This window comes from Moesziomyces antarcticus (assembly GCF_000747765.1).
Source record: "Moesziomyces antarcticus DNA, scaffold: scaffold_v10005, strain JCM 10317, whole genome shotgun sequence".
NCBI classification, from domain to species: domain Eukaryota; kingdom Fungi; phylum Basidiomycota; class Ustilaginomycetes; order Ustilaginales; family Ustilaginaceae; genus Moesziomyces; species Moesziomyces antarcticus.
This window is the reverse complement of record NW_014639005.1, coordinates 86,926-104,485: the sequence shown is the minus strand read 5'-3', so window position 1 is coordinate 104,485 and position 17,560 is coordinate 86,926. Positions and strand designations below refer to the sequence as shown.

Genomic DNA, 17,560 nt, shown 5'->3' with positions numbered 1-17,560 from the left:
GATAGGCTATCGCAACGGCTCGCCTCCGCACCGTCGAGGCTCTAGCTCATGCCAGCTGACCCAACAGCCAACCCAAACCGTCTCGGCCCCGCCTCGAAATGCACCCGTGTGGAGACGCGACAAGCGACTCTATCGTCAGAACCGCTCGACTGTCCATTCGCCGCACCGTCCCCCGGCTCTGGAAAGAGCTTGTTTGCGCTGGCTGGCATTCAGGCTGCGACGTGCCATGGCCGCGTCACTGCCAAAGACGCGATGTGTCGTGCGGTCGGCAGGGTCTGTGAAGAGTGAGTGGCGAGGCGTTGGATGTCGAGAAAGCGGATGGACGCCGGGGGGATGCGCTGCTTGGCAGGTGGCAGATCGGCTCTCCCACGCCAACTGCATGCACCCGCCCCCTAAAAAGGCGAGCCTGTCCCCAGCTGCTCGTCGCCTCTCGTTCCCATTCCACTTCGTTCGCACTCCCTTCGCACTCGACCTCTTCTGTCCTTGACTCCAAAACCTCCGTGTACCCTTGGGCACTGGCTGGACTATCGACGTAGCTGCGATACCCGAAGTCTCTGCGGCAGTTGTCACGGTGAGTGCCGAAACCAGGGTCAGGGGCGATCTGCAGGGCAAGAGTAGCGAGTGACTGACAGTCTGGACTTTGTTGCTTTCTTTAGATCTGGATCCTCCTCGTTCGGCCTGGTGTGGCGCTCTTCGCTGATTCATCTGGGATCCCTTCCGAAGAACCTCTTTTTTCCTTCTTTCGCGTGTGAGTACACTTGGCTTTGCGGCGCGGAGAGAGGCGAATGCGGTACCCTTGGAGAGGCTGTCGTCTCGTGCTGGGCGAGGGATTCTGCGTTCGTGGACCGTGTGGTTGGAGCTGTGCTACGCGAGTGGACGGCCCAAATCGCCACCGCCTCGTTCGGCCTCGCGTTGTACGAGAAAAATCTTTTGCGCCCTCGTCGCCTCGCCCAAGCCTCGCCGTCGCGGCTCCTCCTCGTGGCTCTCTTGAGGGCGACGAAGCCGGCTTGTTGACGTCGCACACGGGATCTGCCACGGGCATGGGTGGTGCGAGCAACTCACAGACGGGAGTGTGGACGGCGGTCAGCTTCGATCGTGATGCGCAGACGCGGTCCCAACTGGCAGTGTCACACGACGACCAGGGTGAGAGAGGCCTCGCATTTTTTGTCGCACGTAGCCATCCGTCGCGTCGAAAAAAACGGACGCATCTCGCGCCTGGGTGTGTGACGGATTCACATGCCTCACTCCTCGCCGCAGGTGCGCTGCCAACGTTGTAGCGCTGTTCTGCCTTCACACTCTGACGCTCAAGCCACGGCAAAGTTGTCGGTGCGGCAGTCTTGGAAGTGTCCGAGGAAAATGATTTTTCGGCAAGCGAGCGAGCCAGACTCGGAGCTTGAGCTTGCAGTCCTCTGCCCTCGCCTCGTCGAGTCGGCAAGCTTCCGCTCGCTGCCAGCTCCAAGCCCCTGCCCGTTCCTTCTAGCTGCTTCGGGAAGCGACCGAAGCATGCCAAGTAGCTGCCAAGTGTGCCAAGAGACTCAGCCGTGACAGAGCGAGAAGCAGACCCAGCTGACCTATCGCGACCCTCATCGCTCTTTCTTCTCTGCACAAGACTCGTGAACATCCTCAAGGCAAGAGTCGTAGGAGCCAAGAGACGCGGGCGAGTCGGATCAGTTTCGTTCGATTCCGCTCGAGTCGGCGGTTCGGGTGTTCCGCTTGCATCAGCATTGCGTTCCCGCTGCCACGCGTGCATGGTTTGGATCAGCTTCGAGAATCGCAGCGTCTTTCGGTCGAGCTGAGCCCTTGACGTCTCGAGTTTTGCTGCACCTCTCTCTAGCTCTGCCCATCGGTTAGCAAACCAGATTCCCACGGTGCCGACACGGACAAGTAGATCGTCGGCCTCTTCCATCTTTCCTTCTTCGCGGCGCCTCCTCGACTCAGCTCGATCCATCTCAGGCGGCAGTGCTGTGCCTCTTTCGGCATCGACGACTCCCTTTCGTGCTGCGTCGGAGCATCAACTTGCCGTTGCAGCCGTCGGCTTGCTGGCCGCTTCCTTTCCTTGCAACCCGAGGTCTTTCGTTATCTTCGACTTCGTTCGCTCGTCTCCGGCCGTTATTCTGGGTGACAGGAAATCTGCAATTGCTGCCTCAGCATCGTCGCACCACATCGACGCCTCCCGAGAGATTGCTGACTGGACGCGAGTCGTTCGCGAACAACAGTGCACGGTGCACAGGCAGTCAGCTCGGGTGCAGTGACTACGCATCCTTCCTGCTCTGCCTGGAAGAGATTTTGGGACGTGTCACAGTCTCATCCACACCGGCTCGCTTCGGATCAGCTCCGATCAGCAATCGGACGTGTGCACATCGTCGGAAGCACCGTCGAATCGCTCGCACTCGAGACCTGCTCTCGCTCTCGGTGTCGGTCCAGCTCTCTGCTGCCCTGTCTTCGACCCGCGATGGACGTCTCGTCGGTGCCTCAGTCGTCGGCCTCCTCAGCGTCGGTCGGCGATGCCCCGTCTCAAGCAGTGGCGACCAGGACGAGCGAGACGTATAAGGAGCAGCCCGTCCTTGTGCACGCCACTCCTCCTCTTCTTTCCACCACAAGCCACCGCCTCGCTCCAAACCTGGACGGACCCCACTCTCCTTCCGCACGACAGGCCATTCGTTCTTCCTCCATCTCGACACCGACTGCAGCTCGCACCAGCAGCTCTTCTCTTTCGGTCACCACTCCGCCAGCCTCTCGACACGGCCATCAAGCCTTCGACTGCACGAGTGCGCTCGATGGATCCTCTAGATCATCCAAGTTCGTAGAATTCCACACCTCTCAGCCTCTTACTCCTCCGGCAACTGCCGCTTCCAAGCGACGTCGGCATTGGAACGCGAGCAAGTCCTCTCCGCTCCGAAGCGATCGCAGCTTCCCTCCGACACCGTTCTCGCGATCCCGTCCGGTGGGTCGAAGCGCGCTGCACCGAGACTCGCTTTTGCCAGAGTCACCCACGCTTCAGACGCAGCGAGCAAGGAAGCTGCACCGCTCCTCAGCCTCGACAGCTTCACTTGTCCTGCAGCCGGCTTCCACCACGCTCGAACGCGCCGCCTTCACCATGTCCTCCTTCACGGCAGCCGCGCAGCTCGGCGCTCGTCAGGAATCGAGGGAGGTGCTGAGCCCAGCTCACGTCGAAAACACGCCAACGACGATCCCGCCGTTCATCAAGTCGCGTGCTTTCACCCTGGACTACTTCGAGCGGCCCACACTCCCGCCCCTGGTCGGGCCCGTTCGCACTTCCCGTTCTCCCAGCCTTTCCTGGTCGCGCTACGGCAGCGAGCACAGGAGCAACCCATACTACATTTCGGATCTGGCGCGCCGACAATCGTACAGCTACACGCGCCAGGCGCCCTTGACTCCGACCTCACTTCCTGGCGCTGGCCGGTCATCCTCAAGTCTGCAGTAAGTGTATCACCTCGGGCGATTCGATGGACGCGTTCGAATGGATATTGACGTTCGTCGACTTGACCCTGTTTTCGCTGTTCCCAACCGAAGTGGGCCTTGGACCCCGACCAGCTCCGTCCGCTCGACCTCGAACGAGCTTCCAGCCGCGGCTGTTGCTGCGTTGCACGACGGATCGATTGGCACAGCTAGTCGTTCGGGCGGGTCGTACTTTCATTTGGGCAACGTGGCATTCCGTGCGCCCACGGCCGAGACCCTCAGCGGCCACGAGCTTCCCTCTCCCAACGCTCTGGGTCTCTTCGTGGAGCCTTCGCCTCTCCCAGCTGGGCTTTTCCGACTGGACACGAACCGAGCCCGCAATGGATTTGGTGCTCCGCAGGTAGAGGGCACTGAGCCGGATCATGCGGAGCGGTATGCAGTGCGACCTCCTCTGCCGCGATCGAACGCCTCGGCACACTTGGGGTCGCTTGCGCGTTCGCCCCTCTCTCCCAACGAGGAGCCTCTGCCCAGGCTGTCTCTTGGCCACCGCCGAAGTCTGGATGACCACGGCCAGCAGCTCGCTCGGTACCTTCCAAGCCTGTCGCTCCACTCTCCCACCACCAAGTTGTCGCCGGTGTCTCCTGACGGCGGCCGTAAGCTTGGCAAAGAGCGCGCAGACGAACTTCTCTACAAGATGCCCATCCTGCGCAACATGTCGCCTCTTCCCGACATGAGCAGCGAGAGCGAGGACGACGACGTCGACGTCGATGAAGGATCTGGAGGCGGTGCAGCACCGTCGGTCGGCCAGCTCAACGGCGACGATCCAGCCGGCATGGCGGATGTGCCGAAGGAAGGAAGCACGGGCGAGATCTTCGGAGAGACCCATTCTTGCCTGCCCCTCGTCATCGAGCAGGAGGGTGGCAGCGCACGCAAAGAGTAAGTAGCTCTCGGAGCCATGCCTGATGCTAGTCATCGATACTGATCTCCACGTGTTGCTAAAACAGGCTCTACTGCAAGCTCGACTGCACCACGCACCAATGCTTCAGTGTCGTCGATGGCAAGTGGGCCTGCTATCGCCGCAACTATCTCAAGGTCGACGTGGCCTTTCGCATAGAAGACGCCGACGGCCACACGCACGCGGCAGCTCTAGGCGATCTCATTTGCCAGCCAGCTGGCAGAGATGCGTTTCGAGCCGAGCGCTTTGCAGTGCACATGAGCGCGCACGTCTTGAACAAGGACGGCAAGCTCGTCAAGGGTCGGCAGGGGCAGGTGCCTCTGATCCAGTTTGGCCCCGCACGCGAACGAGGACCGCGCGAGGCGGTGCAGCCCGTGGCACTGTGCAGCGGCGGCTCATTGACGCCGGATGCCGGCGCCAACGAGCAGATGGCGAGTCGGCTGGGCAGCATCGCGGCGTTCCGGCGTGTGCAGATCCGCTCGGCGACGCTCAACAATGGCCAGCGCGGTTCGGCGGGCCAGCAGTTCTATGCGCTCAAGCTGACGCTGCTGGCGTTTCCGCGACATGGACCGCTCACGACGGCGGCGGGCGTCGAGGTGGCGTGCCTCACGTCGCACCCGATCACGGTGCGGGGTAGGTCCAAGGTGCACTATGCTCCGAATCCGGCAGCGGCGGTGCGCAGGAGGAACCAGGCGCGTCCGAGCACGTCGAGTGCCGGTACTCGCAAGGGCACTTCGCAGAGTCCGAGGAGGCTGGGATCGGTGACGCCGGCGACGGCGGGTGGATCTTGGACACAGGCTGGCATGTCTGAGGCACTCGTCGACCTGCTTGCATACGTTGGATACGGCGAGAACCGAAGGAGCACGCGGCTGCTGCGAGTCACGACGAGCACGAGCAGCGGCAGCACGAGCAGCAGCAGCAGCGGTCGCGCCACGCCGTGTGCATCGTCGCGCTCGAGCCGCATCATGGACATCAGCAGCATCGTCTGAGCTGGCTCCAGCCGCACCACGATCCCGACAGCAGCCGCGATTGCAAGTTCACCGTCCCGACTAGTTCCTCTTCCGCATTCCTGGTCGACCACCATTGCGCTGTTTCGAGAACGCGCTGTCGACACTTTGCTGCTTCCAGAGTGGTCTAATCGATCTCTTGTTGTTTGCGTTTCAGCTGCGACTGTGCATGCTTTCAGACACGATTGCGAGCACGGGCTCTTCTCACGACGCAAGGACAGCGATAAGTTGGCACAATCTTGAATTGCTTTGCGAGCGCTGTGGTGATGAGGCGACGAGCATGGCTGCGGGGATGGCGCACACGCTTACTCGTAGATCCAGGCGTCGACGGCGCGGGTGTAGGCGATGGTGGGGGTCTGCTCGCCGAACCAGAGGGCGATCTCGGCCTTGGCGGACTCGACCGAGTCGGAGCCGTGGCAGACGTTGCGGCCGACGTCGATGGCAAAGTCGCCACGGATGGTGCCGGGGGCGGAGTCGAGGGGGTTGGTGGCGCCGAGGAGGACACGGCCGGTCTTGACGGCGTCCTTGCCCTCCCAGACCATGGCGACGACGGGGCCGGAGGCCATGTACTTGATGAGGCCGGGGAAGAACTTCTTGCCCTTGAGGTCCTTGTAGTGCTGCTCGAGGTGCTCCTCGGAGGCATGCACCATCTTGAGCGCCGCCAGCTTGAAGCCGCGAGCCTCGAAGCGCTTGATGATCTCACCCACCAGACCGCGCTGCACGCCGTCCGGCTTGATCATAATGTAGGCTACCCAAAGTCAAAAACCAACGGGTCAGCATTGCATTTATGGCGGGATGGTGCGGGGGCAGGGTGTGCTTACTCTGTTCGGTAGCCATTTTGAAAGAGGTGATGGGGGAACAATTATGGGATGGTGTTGGTGGAGGAACGAAGGTAGAATGTCGCAGCGACGTGATGCACCACAGCGCGAGCAGCAGTGCGAGTGCCACCTCGAGCCGGCTGAAGCGGCGCATTTCTTCTTGGGTCCGCACACACGCACGCAGCAGGAGCAGAGGCAGAAACCACCTTTCCGCACCCGCAAAGCTTTGTTCCAAGTGGCCACGGCGGTGATCAGTGCAGACCCGCGGGAAAAAGGGAGAGGCCGCCCAGACATGCCGCCTGGACACGGACGAAAAAAAAAGGCAAAGAACGACATTTCTTCTTGCGAGCCTCTTCTCTCGCACGAGAGACACGCATCGCGACCCTGTCCAACCCTGTCCAACCCTTTCCAACCCTGTGCGGGCTTGCGAGTGGAGGTTGCGGGGCCCACATTGCAACACTCGCGCCTCCTTCCACACTTCCTCGACGACCAACGTCAAGTTTCGATCGTCTCCAGGCGTACAATGTCGCTCTCACTTCAAGCTGGGGCGTCGGGGTCAAAGCCTTCTGGGGCGGGTGCTGGTCCATCGCAGTTGGTGGCTTCGCTGCGGGAACGCGGGGTGACTCTGCCGAACTTTGGGGCGCTCAAGAGCAAAGAGGTTCGCGGGGGGCATCGGCAGTCTGTGCGCGGATTGGGGTGGTCTGTCGATGGGCGGAAGCTGGCTACGTGTGGGGCGGATCGAGTGGTGCGTATCTGGGTGCCGGAACGGTCGGTGGACGCACGCGCGTCGACGGAGCTCAAAGGGCATAGCGATAGTGTAGACCAGCTGGTGTGGCATCCGTCGCATGCGGATGTTGTGGCCACTGCGTCGGCGGATAAGACGGTGCGGATCTGGGATACCCGTGCGCGTGCGCAGCAGGCAAATGCAACAGACGGTGTGACGACGGTGCAGACGCCAGGGGCCAATATCAATATAGCCTACCATCCAAGTGGGGACTATTTGGCCGTGGGGGATAAGACGGATACAGTGTCGGTGGTGGATACACGACAGAATCGCATCGTCCATACGGTGTGTACGCGAAGAACCGCTCCAACCGATGCGTGTTCGCCCACAACGGTGATGGGAACAACCGACGAGATCAACGAGCTGTGCTTCTCTCCAGACGGCTCACTGTTGCTGCTGTCCTCCGGGTCGGGATCGGTGCATTTACATACGACGACAGACTATGCACGTGTGCACTCGCACGCCACACACACCGCCAACGTCTTCTGCCTCCAATGGGACCCCCTCTCCCGATACATTGCCACAGCCTCATCGGACTCAATGGTCGCACTTTGGGATACAAACGAGTGGTTCGCCCACAAGATGATCACAGATCTAACCTTCCCCGCCCGCGCAATCGGTTTCAGCCACGATGGTGAAGTACTCGCTGCGGCAGGAGAGGATCGATTCATAGCCATCAATGCTACCCAACCAAACACCGACGCCGACTCACTTCACAAGATTCCATTGCCTCCGTCAACGACCATCAATACCTTGGCTTGGCATCCGGCAAAGTACATCCTCGCCTACGCGGGTGATGAGCCACAGAAGGATACCGGCACCGTCCGCATCTTCAACCTCTAACTTCCAATGCCGCCCCCTTGTGTACTTGTATCCACCCACACTTTGCAAAGCTCGCCACGGATCAAAAACAAAAGATGCCAATTGAGAAGGATGGACGGTCTAGTACGTGAGCGACTTGACGAGCGCGTCGGCGATGCGGATGGCTTCGGGCTTGTAGAAGAGCTCGCCGACGTGCGGGAAGGGCGTGTCCCACCCGCCGACGCGCGCCACGGGCGCCTCGAGGTTGAGGAAGCAGTTCTGCTGCACGTGCGCGGCGATCTCGGCGCCCGCGCCCGCGGTGACGGGTGCCTCGTGCACAATCACGCACCGGCCCGTCTTGGCCACACTGCGCGTGATGGTCTCGCGGTCCCAGGGCAGGATGGTGCGCAGGTCGATCACCTCGACGCTGGCGCTGCGCACCGCCTGCGGGAAGTGCTTGGCGATCGCCGCGGGCGGGTTGCGCAGCACGTCGAGCGCCTCGATGCACGCGTACAGCGGTGCGCCCCAGCTGATGAGCGTAAGATCAGAACCCGGCTGCACCACCTCGGCCTCGGACAGCGGGATCGTGAAGTCGTCCACGGGCACCTGCTCCACCGAGCTGCGGTAGAGCATCTTGGGCTCCAGGAACACCACCGGGTTCTCGTCGCGGATCGAAGAGAGCAGCAGCCCCTTGGCCTGGATCGGGCTGCGCGGGATCACCACCTTGAGCCCCGGAACGGGCATGAAGAACTGCTCCACCGACTGCGAGTGGTACAGCGCGCCGTGTCCGACACCCTGGCACGGCGCGCGGACGGTGAGCTTGCCTGCGCTAAACTGGCCGCCCGAGCGATAGTTGTACTTGGCCGCCTCGTTGACAATCTGATCAAACGCCGGGAAGATGTAGTCGCCAAACTGCACCTCGGCGATGGCTGTGTGTCCCATGTCGGCCATGCCGATGCCAAAGCCCACGATGCCTTGCTCGGTGAGCGGCGTGTTGAACACGCGGTCGCGCCCAAACTCCTCGGCCAGGCCCATCGTCGAACGGAAGACTCCGCCAAACGCAACGTCTTCGCCAAACACGCACGCCGTCGGATCGGCGGCAAGCACATGCGCCTGCGCATCGCGGATCGCCTAGCAAGGGGGTTAGAGCAGAATGGAAAGCGTCAGCATATCCCCGATCCGCCTCAACGAGAGCCAAGAGCAGTGCAGACACAGTGCAGAGAGCCAACCGCACGGACAGCGAGTAATGTGGTCTGTTGGCGGTGCAGATCTATACTAATGAAGGGGAGCGGGGAAACGAGCACGATGATGTACAGCTACATGATGGAACGGGGAGGAGCACGAACAGGCAAGCACGACGCCGGACTACGCCTACTGCTGCTTCGACTCGAGGTCGCGCTTGCGGCCCTCGAGAGTGAGCGCGAGTTGGGAGCCCGAGGCCTGCGAGAGCACGCCCGCCAGCTGCTGGCCGGGCGCGCTGAGGAGGCCGACGATCTGTGCCCTGAGCTGGTCCAGGCTGCCGATCCTGCCGACGTCTCGGGTCTGGGGCACCGGGAGGAGCCTGTTGCCCTCGAGCACGGCGGCGAGGGGCACCAGACGCGGGTTGGCCACCGCGACGGCGGGGAACGACTGTCCCGCAGCCGGCGCACGCGGCGGCACATGGCCGAGCGCACGGTCGACCACGTTAAACAGCGCGCTGAGGTACGCAGGGGTAAGATGGGGGCACGTCAGCAAAGCAATCGGACCGCTGAGTGCGGGCTGGAGCTGAGCCATGGCGGGATTGTCTGCCTCGAGCTCGCGTGCGGCCGCCTTCATGAGGTTGGCGCGCACGACGGTGAGGCTGGCACGCGCCGCCTCGCCCTCGGGCAGCTTGATGGCGGCGAGGTCAGCGCGGAGCTTGGAGAAGTCGGCGACGCTGAGGTTGTTGTGCTGCAGCACCAGCACCATGGGGCTGTCGCGCAAGAGACGCAGGTACTGTTCGTACAGGAACGCCTTCTTGTCCGGGAAGGTGCGCGACGACGACGAGGTGGGTGCTGGTGCGGCTGCTGATGAGGAAGCGGAAGGGGAGGCGGAAACCGAGGCACGGGAGGCGGCGGATGTGGAAAAGGTACGCACCGTGTACATGTTCATCTTTTTGGTCTCTCTCTCAATGTTGTTCTCTCGGTCGGTGAAGCGGAGGCCCGGGGTGGCGATGGCCGAGTCGGTGGTGGTGCGGAGGAGCGGGCTGGTGCTGACGACGGGCGCCTCGGATGCGGTGGGAGGCTGCACCTCTGCTACGGCGGCCGAGCGGCTGGAGGAGGCGAAGCTGCGGAAGAAGGAGGAGGAGCCGGAGCGAGGCGAGAGGCGCGCCTGGATGGCGGTGGGTCGACGGCTGGAGGAGGCCGAGGAGGCAGCGGCCATGGGGTGTGCCGAGGTGTGGAACTGGCGCGAGGGCGCCTCGGGGTCGTTGCGGGGCTCGAGACGGTGCTCGATGGGCGACTCGTGGGCGGGAGGCGGGACGTAAGCGCCGCCCTTGAGCTCCATCTCGCGCGTCTGGTCGATGCCGTCCTCGAAGATCTCGTCCTGGACGGCCCAGCCCTCGGTGGGGTCGACGGTCCTCTCGATGGGGCGGCTGAGCGCCTCGTCGGTGAGGTGCTTAATGTCCTCCTCGGGCAGCTGGATGTCGAGCACGCGCAGGTTCTCCTCGATGCGCGAAGGCGTGACGCTCTTTGTGATGGGGATGATGTCACGGCCGAGCGTCCATGCGAGGAGCACCTGGGCCGGCGTGATGTTGTTGCGCTGGGCGACGTCGATGACGACGGGGTCCTCGAGGTACTTTGCGGCGTTCTGGTTGGAGCCAAAGGGCGAGTAGGCCTGGAGGGTGACGCCGTGAGCGTGCGCATAGTTGCGCAGCTCGTCGTTGTGCACGCCGAGGTTGACCTCGACCTGGTTGACGACGGGCTTGATCTCGGCGGCCTCGGTGGCCTCGCTGATGCGGCGGATGTTGAAGTTGGAGACGCCGATGTTGCGAACCTTGCCCTTCTTGACCATCTCCTCCATGACGCGGTAGGTGGCCATGAAGTCGCGCGAGAGCTCGGTGTCCTCGACGGGATGACCGCCGGTGGAGCGGATGGAGCGGACCATGGCGCCGTTGGCGTTCATGAAGGCGACGGGCCAGTGCATGAGGTAGAGGTCGAGGTAGTCTGTGCCGAGGTCCTTGAGCGTGTCGTCGAGCGCCTTTTCGACGTGTTCTGGGTCGTGGAAGCTGTTCCAGAGCTTGGAGGTGATCCAGAGCTGGTCACGCTTGATGCCGGCCTGCTTGATGCCGTGGGCGACGGCGTCCTCGTTGCGGTAGGCCCAGGCGCAGTCGAGGTGGCGGAAGCCGGCCTTGAGCGCGTGGGCGACGGCGGGCGCGGCCTCTTCCTTGGACATCTTCCATGTTCCGAAGCCGAGCTTGGGGATCTGGGCGCCATTGGCGAGGGTGAAGGTGGTGGACCTTCGGACGGCGGAGGCGTACATGGCTGCGGGTGGTCGCCGCGACTAGGCAGGGGGGAAGGGTCGGTGACGAGTGACGAGTGATGAGGAGGAGGAGGGAGTCGGCAAGCTAGATGACGACCGGATACGGAGCTTGGCCGAAGGGTTGGATGGTGTGTGGGAAGGGAGAGAAGAGGTCAGTGCAAACAACGACGATGAGAGACGGAGAGAGACCGATGATGAGCGGCGGATGAACAGGTACACGGGCAGCGGCGGAAGCTTGGCGGCGGCGGATGAGGTCGGTGCGAGAGGAGGCGAGGAGAATGTGCTGGTGGGGAGGCACAGGCGATGCGATGCGTGTGACGAGGAGCAGAGAGGCGACGAGGGTGAGGGGAAGTGCAACTGCGGAATGGCCGAAAGGGTCAGGCGGTGGCACACGATGAGAAGAGCAGAGACAAGAGCCTCAGCGATGGGTAGCTTCGGGCTTGAAGGCTGGAGCGGCTGCCGTCCCTCTCTCGCTCTCTCTCTGGGTTGCCCCTTGCGACTGGCGAAAGAAAAAAAGCGGCTCCAGAGCGCCGTCGGGACAAGCGAGAATCGCGCGCCATATCCAGGTCTGGCTGGGAAAAAAAAAAAGAGGCGAAAAATTTACTCTCTCTCCAAGAGCACATCACACTCCGGATGTGCCGATTGGCAGGCGCGATTTTGCAAGCTTTTTCGCACTGCGCTGTGCTGCCTCTGCCTTGCGCCTCCGCTGTGACCACATCGAGCTTGGGCGGGCGCGCTCTAACCCCAGAATCAAGGTGCGTGCGTGCATCTCTCTCCGCACCGGCGTGCATGCACTACGCACTTGCTTTTGCGCGGGTCGCTTCCGACCGAGCTTGGCCTGCCTCGGCGTGGCTCTCCTGTCTTTCACCCAGCTCGCTCCTCACATTCACACACAGAGGGAAAGAGACAGCGAGACAATCAAAAGCGAGGCGTAGTGAATGCTGGAGCAAGACCGAGGAGAGCGAGACACGATCGGAGAAATACTGTACTGAACGAGCGTCATCCAGCTCGAGCGCAGATCTTGAGACGGCTCGAGCGCCACACTGGCGATGGCCGCTTTGGATTTTTGGGTCGCCGACCCTCTTACTGACCCGATGGCTCACAATTTCGCACTGCCCCGCCTTCCCCCCGCCTTTGCTGGGCTGAAGTTGCCAAGCTCGGCGAGGACGCTGCTGGCGCATGCGCGGGGTGGTGCTTGCTTGCCTTTTCGCGTGAGAAACGACGGCGACCATCCACACGGGCGGGATTGCCGACCTAGGACGCGTCCAAAATGCCGATGCTCGCTTGCGTTAGCTGCTGCTGCTGCTGCTGCTGCCTTTTTGCTCGTGCTTGCGCTCGCGCTCGGTCCAAGTCTTGCAATGTTGGCGTGGGGTTGGGAAGCTAGAACGAGTTGCACATCCAACGCACGAGATGCCGGTCAATTGCATCGAGTCGCCGCCCCCTGCCGCCGCCGCATCTCGCTCTACACTCGACTGTATGCGACATCCCTCCACCTGCTGCGTTTAGACGCCGAAGTGGATGCTATCACCCGATTCTGCTCCCGATCCAGCTATGCTTCTCGCACGGGGTTGCACTCGTATTGCTGCCAGCCATGGGCCGTAGCGCTGCATGCTCACACTGCATCCACACGAGCTTGTTAGGACGCATGCACCTCTAAAATCCGGGTGGCTCGGTCGTAGCGATCCTACAACATTGCGGGGGCACAGGAGGATGGAGCGAGAATCCGTCAAAGCCGACCCGGTTGCTGTTGGTGGGGGAGGCAGGACCCTTGGTGCCGGCGGGGTTGGCATGGCTCGGCATGACCACGGCGGACCCCGTATGCGAAAGGAGGGCGCGGGTAAGCCTGGCGATCCTTGGATAGAATTGTGGGGCAGCCGTGTGCGGGGGAGCAAGAACCGTCAAAACCGACGCGTATGCTGCGACTTCGGTCGGCTTTAATCCCCCCCACACACGCGCGCAGTTGTCCGAATCTGTCATGCCCCTTCCGACGCACCGCAAACACACCCATGTTTGGCATCGAGTTCATGAGGCAAGCCGGACCCTCGGTGCGGAGGCTATGTATTTGCGGCTGAACCGCCATCGTCTTGGTGCCCAATCGCGATCGCTGATCGCTCCGAATAGGCGTTGCGATCGCGATCGACTCTCGCTCAGCGAGCGGCTCCTCCTTCTGATCGCTTCCCGTATGGGTCTGTGCAGACGAGACCTTGGCTGACCACCAGCTGCACAGCTCCGACCGACGGTCTGCCTTGAGGTCCTTTGCGGCTTCAGTGGACACTTGCGCGTCTGGCTGAGTGAGCAGCGGAGGAGCCGTGACAACAAGTACTTCCGCACTCGCTTTCTATCGTCACGCTTCCCGTGGGCGTGGGACTTTTTAAGCTCGAGGAGGATTCGAATGGCTCACAGGCTGTTCGGATGAGCCGACGCCTTGGCCTGATTGCGGCTGAGTTGCTCGACCGTGCAGAGACACTGATATGCTGCTGGCATCGCCCACACTTCACGCTTCCTCACGACAAGCGTGGGGATGCTCAGTCGACCTCGCGCGAGATGGGTGGCAAACAGCGGCGAGGCACCGAATCGCTACGAGGGCGAGATGTGCGGCTCCAGCACGGCATGGCCGTATATCTCGAGAGCTTCGCCGACAGACCATCTTTGCTTCCCCTGACATCATACTCGCATGCTCGGCTTGGGCAGTTTCTCGATTTCTCGTCGCTATCGAACGATCGAACTTCTCTAATACGAGCCGCCGTCTGCAGAGACTCTTCGGTGTTTGCCCAGTGGATCGATAGTCAGTAAAAACCACGTAGCCTGCTTATCTCGCGCTCGTCACCGACAGGGTGGTGTGCGCGGAACTCAGACCAACCAGCCATGTATCTGGACGACATGCTGGATCGACGGCGCAGCCAAGTTTTCAACAGAGACGCCTTGCCTCCGGTACTCTCGCCCGCAGCCAACGAATACTTTCTGCGCATCCTTGCGTTCCTTTCGGAATTCGTCGCAGCCGTCCTTTCGATCGAGGTGGTAGAGGCTCAAACCAAGCTGCTCGCGCTCGACATCTCGGGCTGTCTGTTCCTTCATTCCTTTACGGCGCTTGGTCTGCTTGGTGGCCCTGCCCCGTTCATGGCCCTACTGCTTGACAAGGATCCTGGTCCCAAGCCGATCCATCGCATGTCTCGTGCCACCCGCCGGAAATTTGACCACTGCGTCGAGGTCGCTCGTCGCTACGAAGTGCATCCGGAACGAATGCCCGCCGATGCAGGATTGCCTACCGAGCTCGATATCGTCGATGGAGCTCCGCCGCCGCCTCCCGATCGTTGGTCGCTCAACAGGGTCGAGTATTCGCATGCCATCGAGCTGTTCTTCGATGGCGTCAGCGAGCGCTTCCATTTCGCCCGCCAGGGTGCCATCCACTGAAACTGCCCGCCCCCTTACCAATTGGTCGCTGCTGTATCAAGCGTCTCTGTTTCGAAATGTCGATCTTCGCCTGTGTCGTGTTAGCGTGCGGTGTGAGTGGTCGGGGCGACGAGAGGCGAGTCAAGGATGCGGCGTTGGCGGATGCATGAGCTGCAAGGCAACGAGGAATGCGTGGCGTGTGAGCTTGGCTCGAGCTCCGAGTCTCAATCGCGGCAGGCATGATTGAAAGTGCTGCTCGTCAGAAGAACAGCCTGCCGCGCACGTCGCCATCGTCGCGCTTTTTTTCTGTGTCATGCCTCACAGCAGTCCAGAACTGCGTCAGGAGAGAAACGGAAGAGCTGACGATGATTGCGACCACCGAAAACGAGAAGATCGCGCACTACTTGTAGACATCCGAACGGGACGGACGATGGCCGAGTCAACGAGAAAGGGGCTCTGAGCACGCCATACCCTTTGCCCATACAATGAGCGACCGTTGCCCATTCGACGGTGCAATGGTACCGCCTTAGGAGGTGGCCACTCATGCGCAGCATCCACGCGCATTGCATGTTGCCCGAGATCTGCCTCTAAATATCCTTTGGCTTCGGCCGGTGTGATCAGGTTTCCCGTTCTCGACCACCATCTTTTACTCGTGTCAGCTTCCAACACACTCCTCCGAGCCTACGACTCTTAAGCCGTCCGTCGCCTGGTCCCAGTGTCCTAGCATTCACCCTCGCTGGCTCCAACAAATCTCTCACAACGCCTGTCAGCTTCGGCGTGTCACCATGCAGCTTCACTAACAGATTGCGATCGTGCGATCAGTAGCATCGTCATACCGTTGCCAAAACGAGCGCCACACTGCTGTACGACATGTACGACTTCCCATTGCGATGATGCAAGCACAGCACTACTTTTGCGAGCCGACCGACTCCTCGTCGTCGGTGTTCTTGGGCTTGTACTCGGCCTCTCGCACGCGCTCGAGCGCCTGCTTTGCGTTGACTACGCCCTCGGATCCATCGCCAATGTCGCCATCCCAACCATTGTCCACAAGGTACTGCAGCCAGGCTCGATCCTCGTCGGCCAGATCGAAGCGCGTCGTCTCGGGGATGAAGAAGTACACGAGCGCGATACCGATCAGACCCAAAATCGCCGAGATGATAAACACCCAGCGCTTCCCGGCATGCTCCTGGATGGGAGTGAAGACCTGCGTCCCGATTGCGGCACCCACCTTGCCGATAGCGGCAGAAACACCGTACGCCTGTCCCCTCAAGGCACTGGGGTATGACTCGCTGCTGACTAATCCGCAAAGATTCCCGGGCCCGGCGTTACCACTACTGCTGATCAGACCGAGGAGGATGACGGCGGCGACGGTAGAGGACATGACGCGGTCGTATGCGCAGCCGATGATGAGGCCAAGTACGAGGAAACCGCCAAAACCGAGCATAAAGGTCTTGCGCGAGCCCAAGTGGGGCAGAAGTGCAACGCCCACAAAGACGCCCGGAATTGCAATTGACGAAAGCAGCATCTGGTACTGCGCGGTCTTGAGCAGCGTTGGAGTCTTAAGGATCGAGGCGATAATGCTTCCCGAAAAGACGTTAAGCGGGAAGACGACAAAGTCGTAGATGAACCAGACACCCGCAGTACCTAGGAGTCTTGGCCAGTATCGTTTAAGCGCGAGCATGTAGGGAACTTTTTTGCGCATGGCGGTCTTGCGATAAAGGCTGGCGTTCATGACGAGCATGCGGAAGTAAAAGATGATGAGCGGGAAGAGTGCGCCAAAGCCGAAGGTTACGCGCCAGATGATGCCGAGCTTGTGGAATCCTGCAGCGTCGGTGGTGTTGCGGTAGCCAGTGGCGGATAGGACGATCATAAAGACGCTGAGAGAGACGATGTTGCCGAAGGCGAGCACGAGGTTGGTGACCAGGATAAAGACTTGCGAGCGGTGTTTCTTGCCCAAGCGTTCGTTGGCTGCTTCGCTCGCCGCTGTGCTGGAGGCAGGGTACTCGCCTGATAACACATTGTCAGTTTTCGCACTGTGGTGGTGGAAGGGGGATTGGGACTTACCTCCAATTCCAACGCCGGTGGCACCACGAGCAACAGTGAGCCACCAAAACATGTTCTGTGGGTTGCCACCGACGGGGTAGGCGGCGGTAGCAAAGATGGCGCCCGTGACGAGCAGGATCGTGGTGATGGTCACGCCTGCTTTGCGCCCTATGCGGTCGCAGATGATACCGACGCTGATCTGTCCAATGATAGCACCAACAAGCGAGGCGTTCGAGATGCGCGTCGAGACGGCCGAGGTGTAGACTTTCGAGCCGAAGCGCGTGCGAAAGACGACATTGGCCATCGTCATGAGCGAGTTCTGGTAGCCGTCCGACAGCAGCGCACATCCAGCGGCAAGGATGAGCAGCACCGAATTGTTTGCGCGAGGTTTGACGAGCGGTGTAGAGGCGGACTGGGTGGGCGTGAGATCGTGCTCGTCTTTGTGCACCATGTCGTCCGAACCGGGCGAGGGGGAAGCGCGCCGCTCAACGGGAAGCGTAGAAACCTCCATGAGTGGCAGTGGTGTGCAGCGCCAGGAGAAGAAAGTGTAGGAGGCAAAGTGGGTATCGACGAGTGGCGAGTCGACCTGGATCTATATATTCCGTTCGAGGACTGTCAAAACGCTCCTGCGCTGTTGCATCCGGCTACGTCGATCGCCTGTGCCGACTCGTGCAACCCGAGCGTCGTCTTTTAGCCTCGATGCGTGCATTGCGCCCGTTCCGCGTGCCGTTGTGGCGAGTGTAGGGGTCGTTCAGGAACGTGCCATTTCGCCTTTGGCTGTCGCACCTCGCCTCGCATGGGTGGTGGGGGGCCGTTAGCCGAACCCTCGGGCGTCTCCCAACCG

At 61.4% G+C, this 17,560-nt stretch overlaps 6 protein-coding genes across 6 annotated transcripts; 3 read left to right on the top strand and 3 right to left on the bottom strand.

Annotated features, from left to right (window-relative positions):
- Window positions 1–48: 48 nt before the first annotated feature.
- On the top strand, window positions 49–5,364 carry PAN0_005d2509 (uncharacterized protein; the record flags this gene model as incomplete). Its single annotated transcript, XM_014801751.1, has 8 exons — window positions 49–259; window positions 537–571; window positions 657–748; window positions 956–1,143; window positions 1,852–2,201; window positions 2,303–3,441; window positions 3,535–4,356; window positions 4,425–5,364. The coding sequence occupies 8 exons, from the start codon at window positions 49–51 to the stop codon at window positions 5,362–5,364; spliced, it is 3,777 nt and encodes a 1,258-aa protein (XP_014657237.1).
- Window positions 5,365–5,687: 323 nt separating this feature from the next.
- Window positions 5,688–6,219, bottom strand: PAN0_005c2508 (nucleoside diphosphate kinase; the record flags this gene model as incomplete). Its single annotated transcript, XM_014801750.1, has 2 exons — window positions 5,688–6,130; window positions 6,204–6,219. 2 exons carry the CDS (start codon window positions 6,217–6,219, stop codon window positions 5,688–5,690), a joined length of 459 nt encoding a protein of 152 aa, XP_014657236.1.
- A 60-nt stretch (window positions 6,220–6,279) lies between these two features.
- On the top strand, window positions 6,280–7,827 carry PAN0_005d2507 (transducin family protein/WD-40 repeat family protein; the record flags this gene model as incomplete). The annotated part of the gene is made up of 1 exon (XM_014801749.1): window positions 6,280–7,827. One exon carries the CDS (start codon window positions 6,280–6,282, stop codon window positions 7,825–7,827), a length of 1,548 nt encoding a protein of 515 aa, XP_014657235.1.
- A 99-nt stretch (window positions 7,828–7,926) lies between these two features.
- On the bottom strand, window positions 7,927–13,951 carry PAN0_005c2506 (thiamine diphosphate-binding protein; the record flags this gene model as incomplete). Its single annotated transcript, XM_014801748.1, has 8 exons — window positions 7,927–8,916; window positions 9,015–9,060; window positions 9,161–11,304; window positions 11,381–11,640; window positions 12,538–12,663; window positions 12,972–13,215; window positions 13,277–13,570; window positions 13,928–13,951. 8 exons carry the CDS (start codon window positions 13,949–13,951, stop codon window positions 7,927–7,929), a joined length of 4,128 nt encoding a protein of 1,375 aa, XP_014657234.1.
- Window positions 13,952–14,148: 197 nt separating this feature from the next.
- On the top strand, window positions 14,149–14,694 carry PAN0_005d2505 (uncharacterized protein; the record flags this gene model as incomplete). The annotated part of the gene is made up of 1 exon (XM_014801747.1): window positions 14,149–14,694. One exon carries the CDS (start codon window positions 14,149–14,151, stop codon window positions 14,692–14,694), a length of 546 nt encoding a protein of 181 aa, XP_014657233.1.
- An 886-nt stretch (window positions 14,695–15,580) lies between these two features.
- On the bottom strand, window positions 15,581–17,227 carry PAN0_005c2504 (MFS Git1p-like glycerophosphoinositol permease; the record flags this gene model as incomplete). Its single annotated transcript, XM_014801746.1, has 1 exon — window positions 15,581–17,227. One exon carries the CDS (start codon window positions 17,225–17,227, stop codon window positions 15,581–15,583), a length of 1,647 nt encoding a protein of 548 aa, XP_014657232.1.
- Window positions 17,228–17,560: the final 333 nt, after the last annotated feature.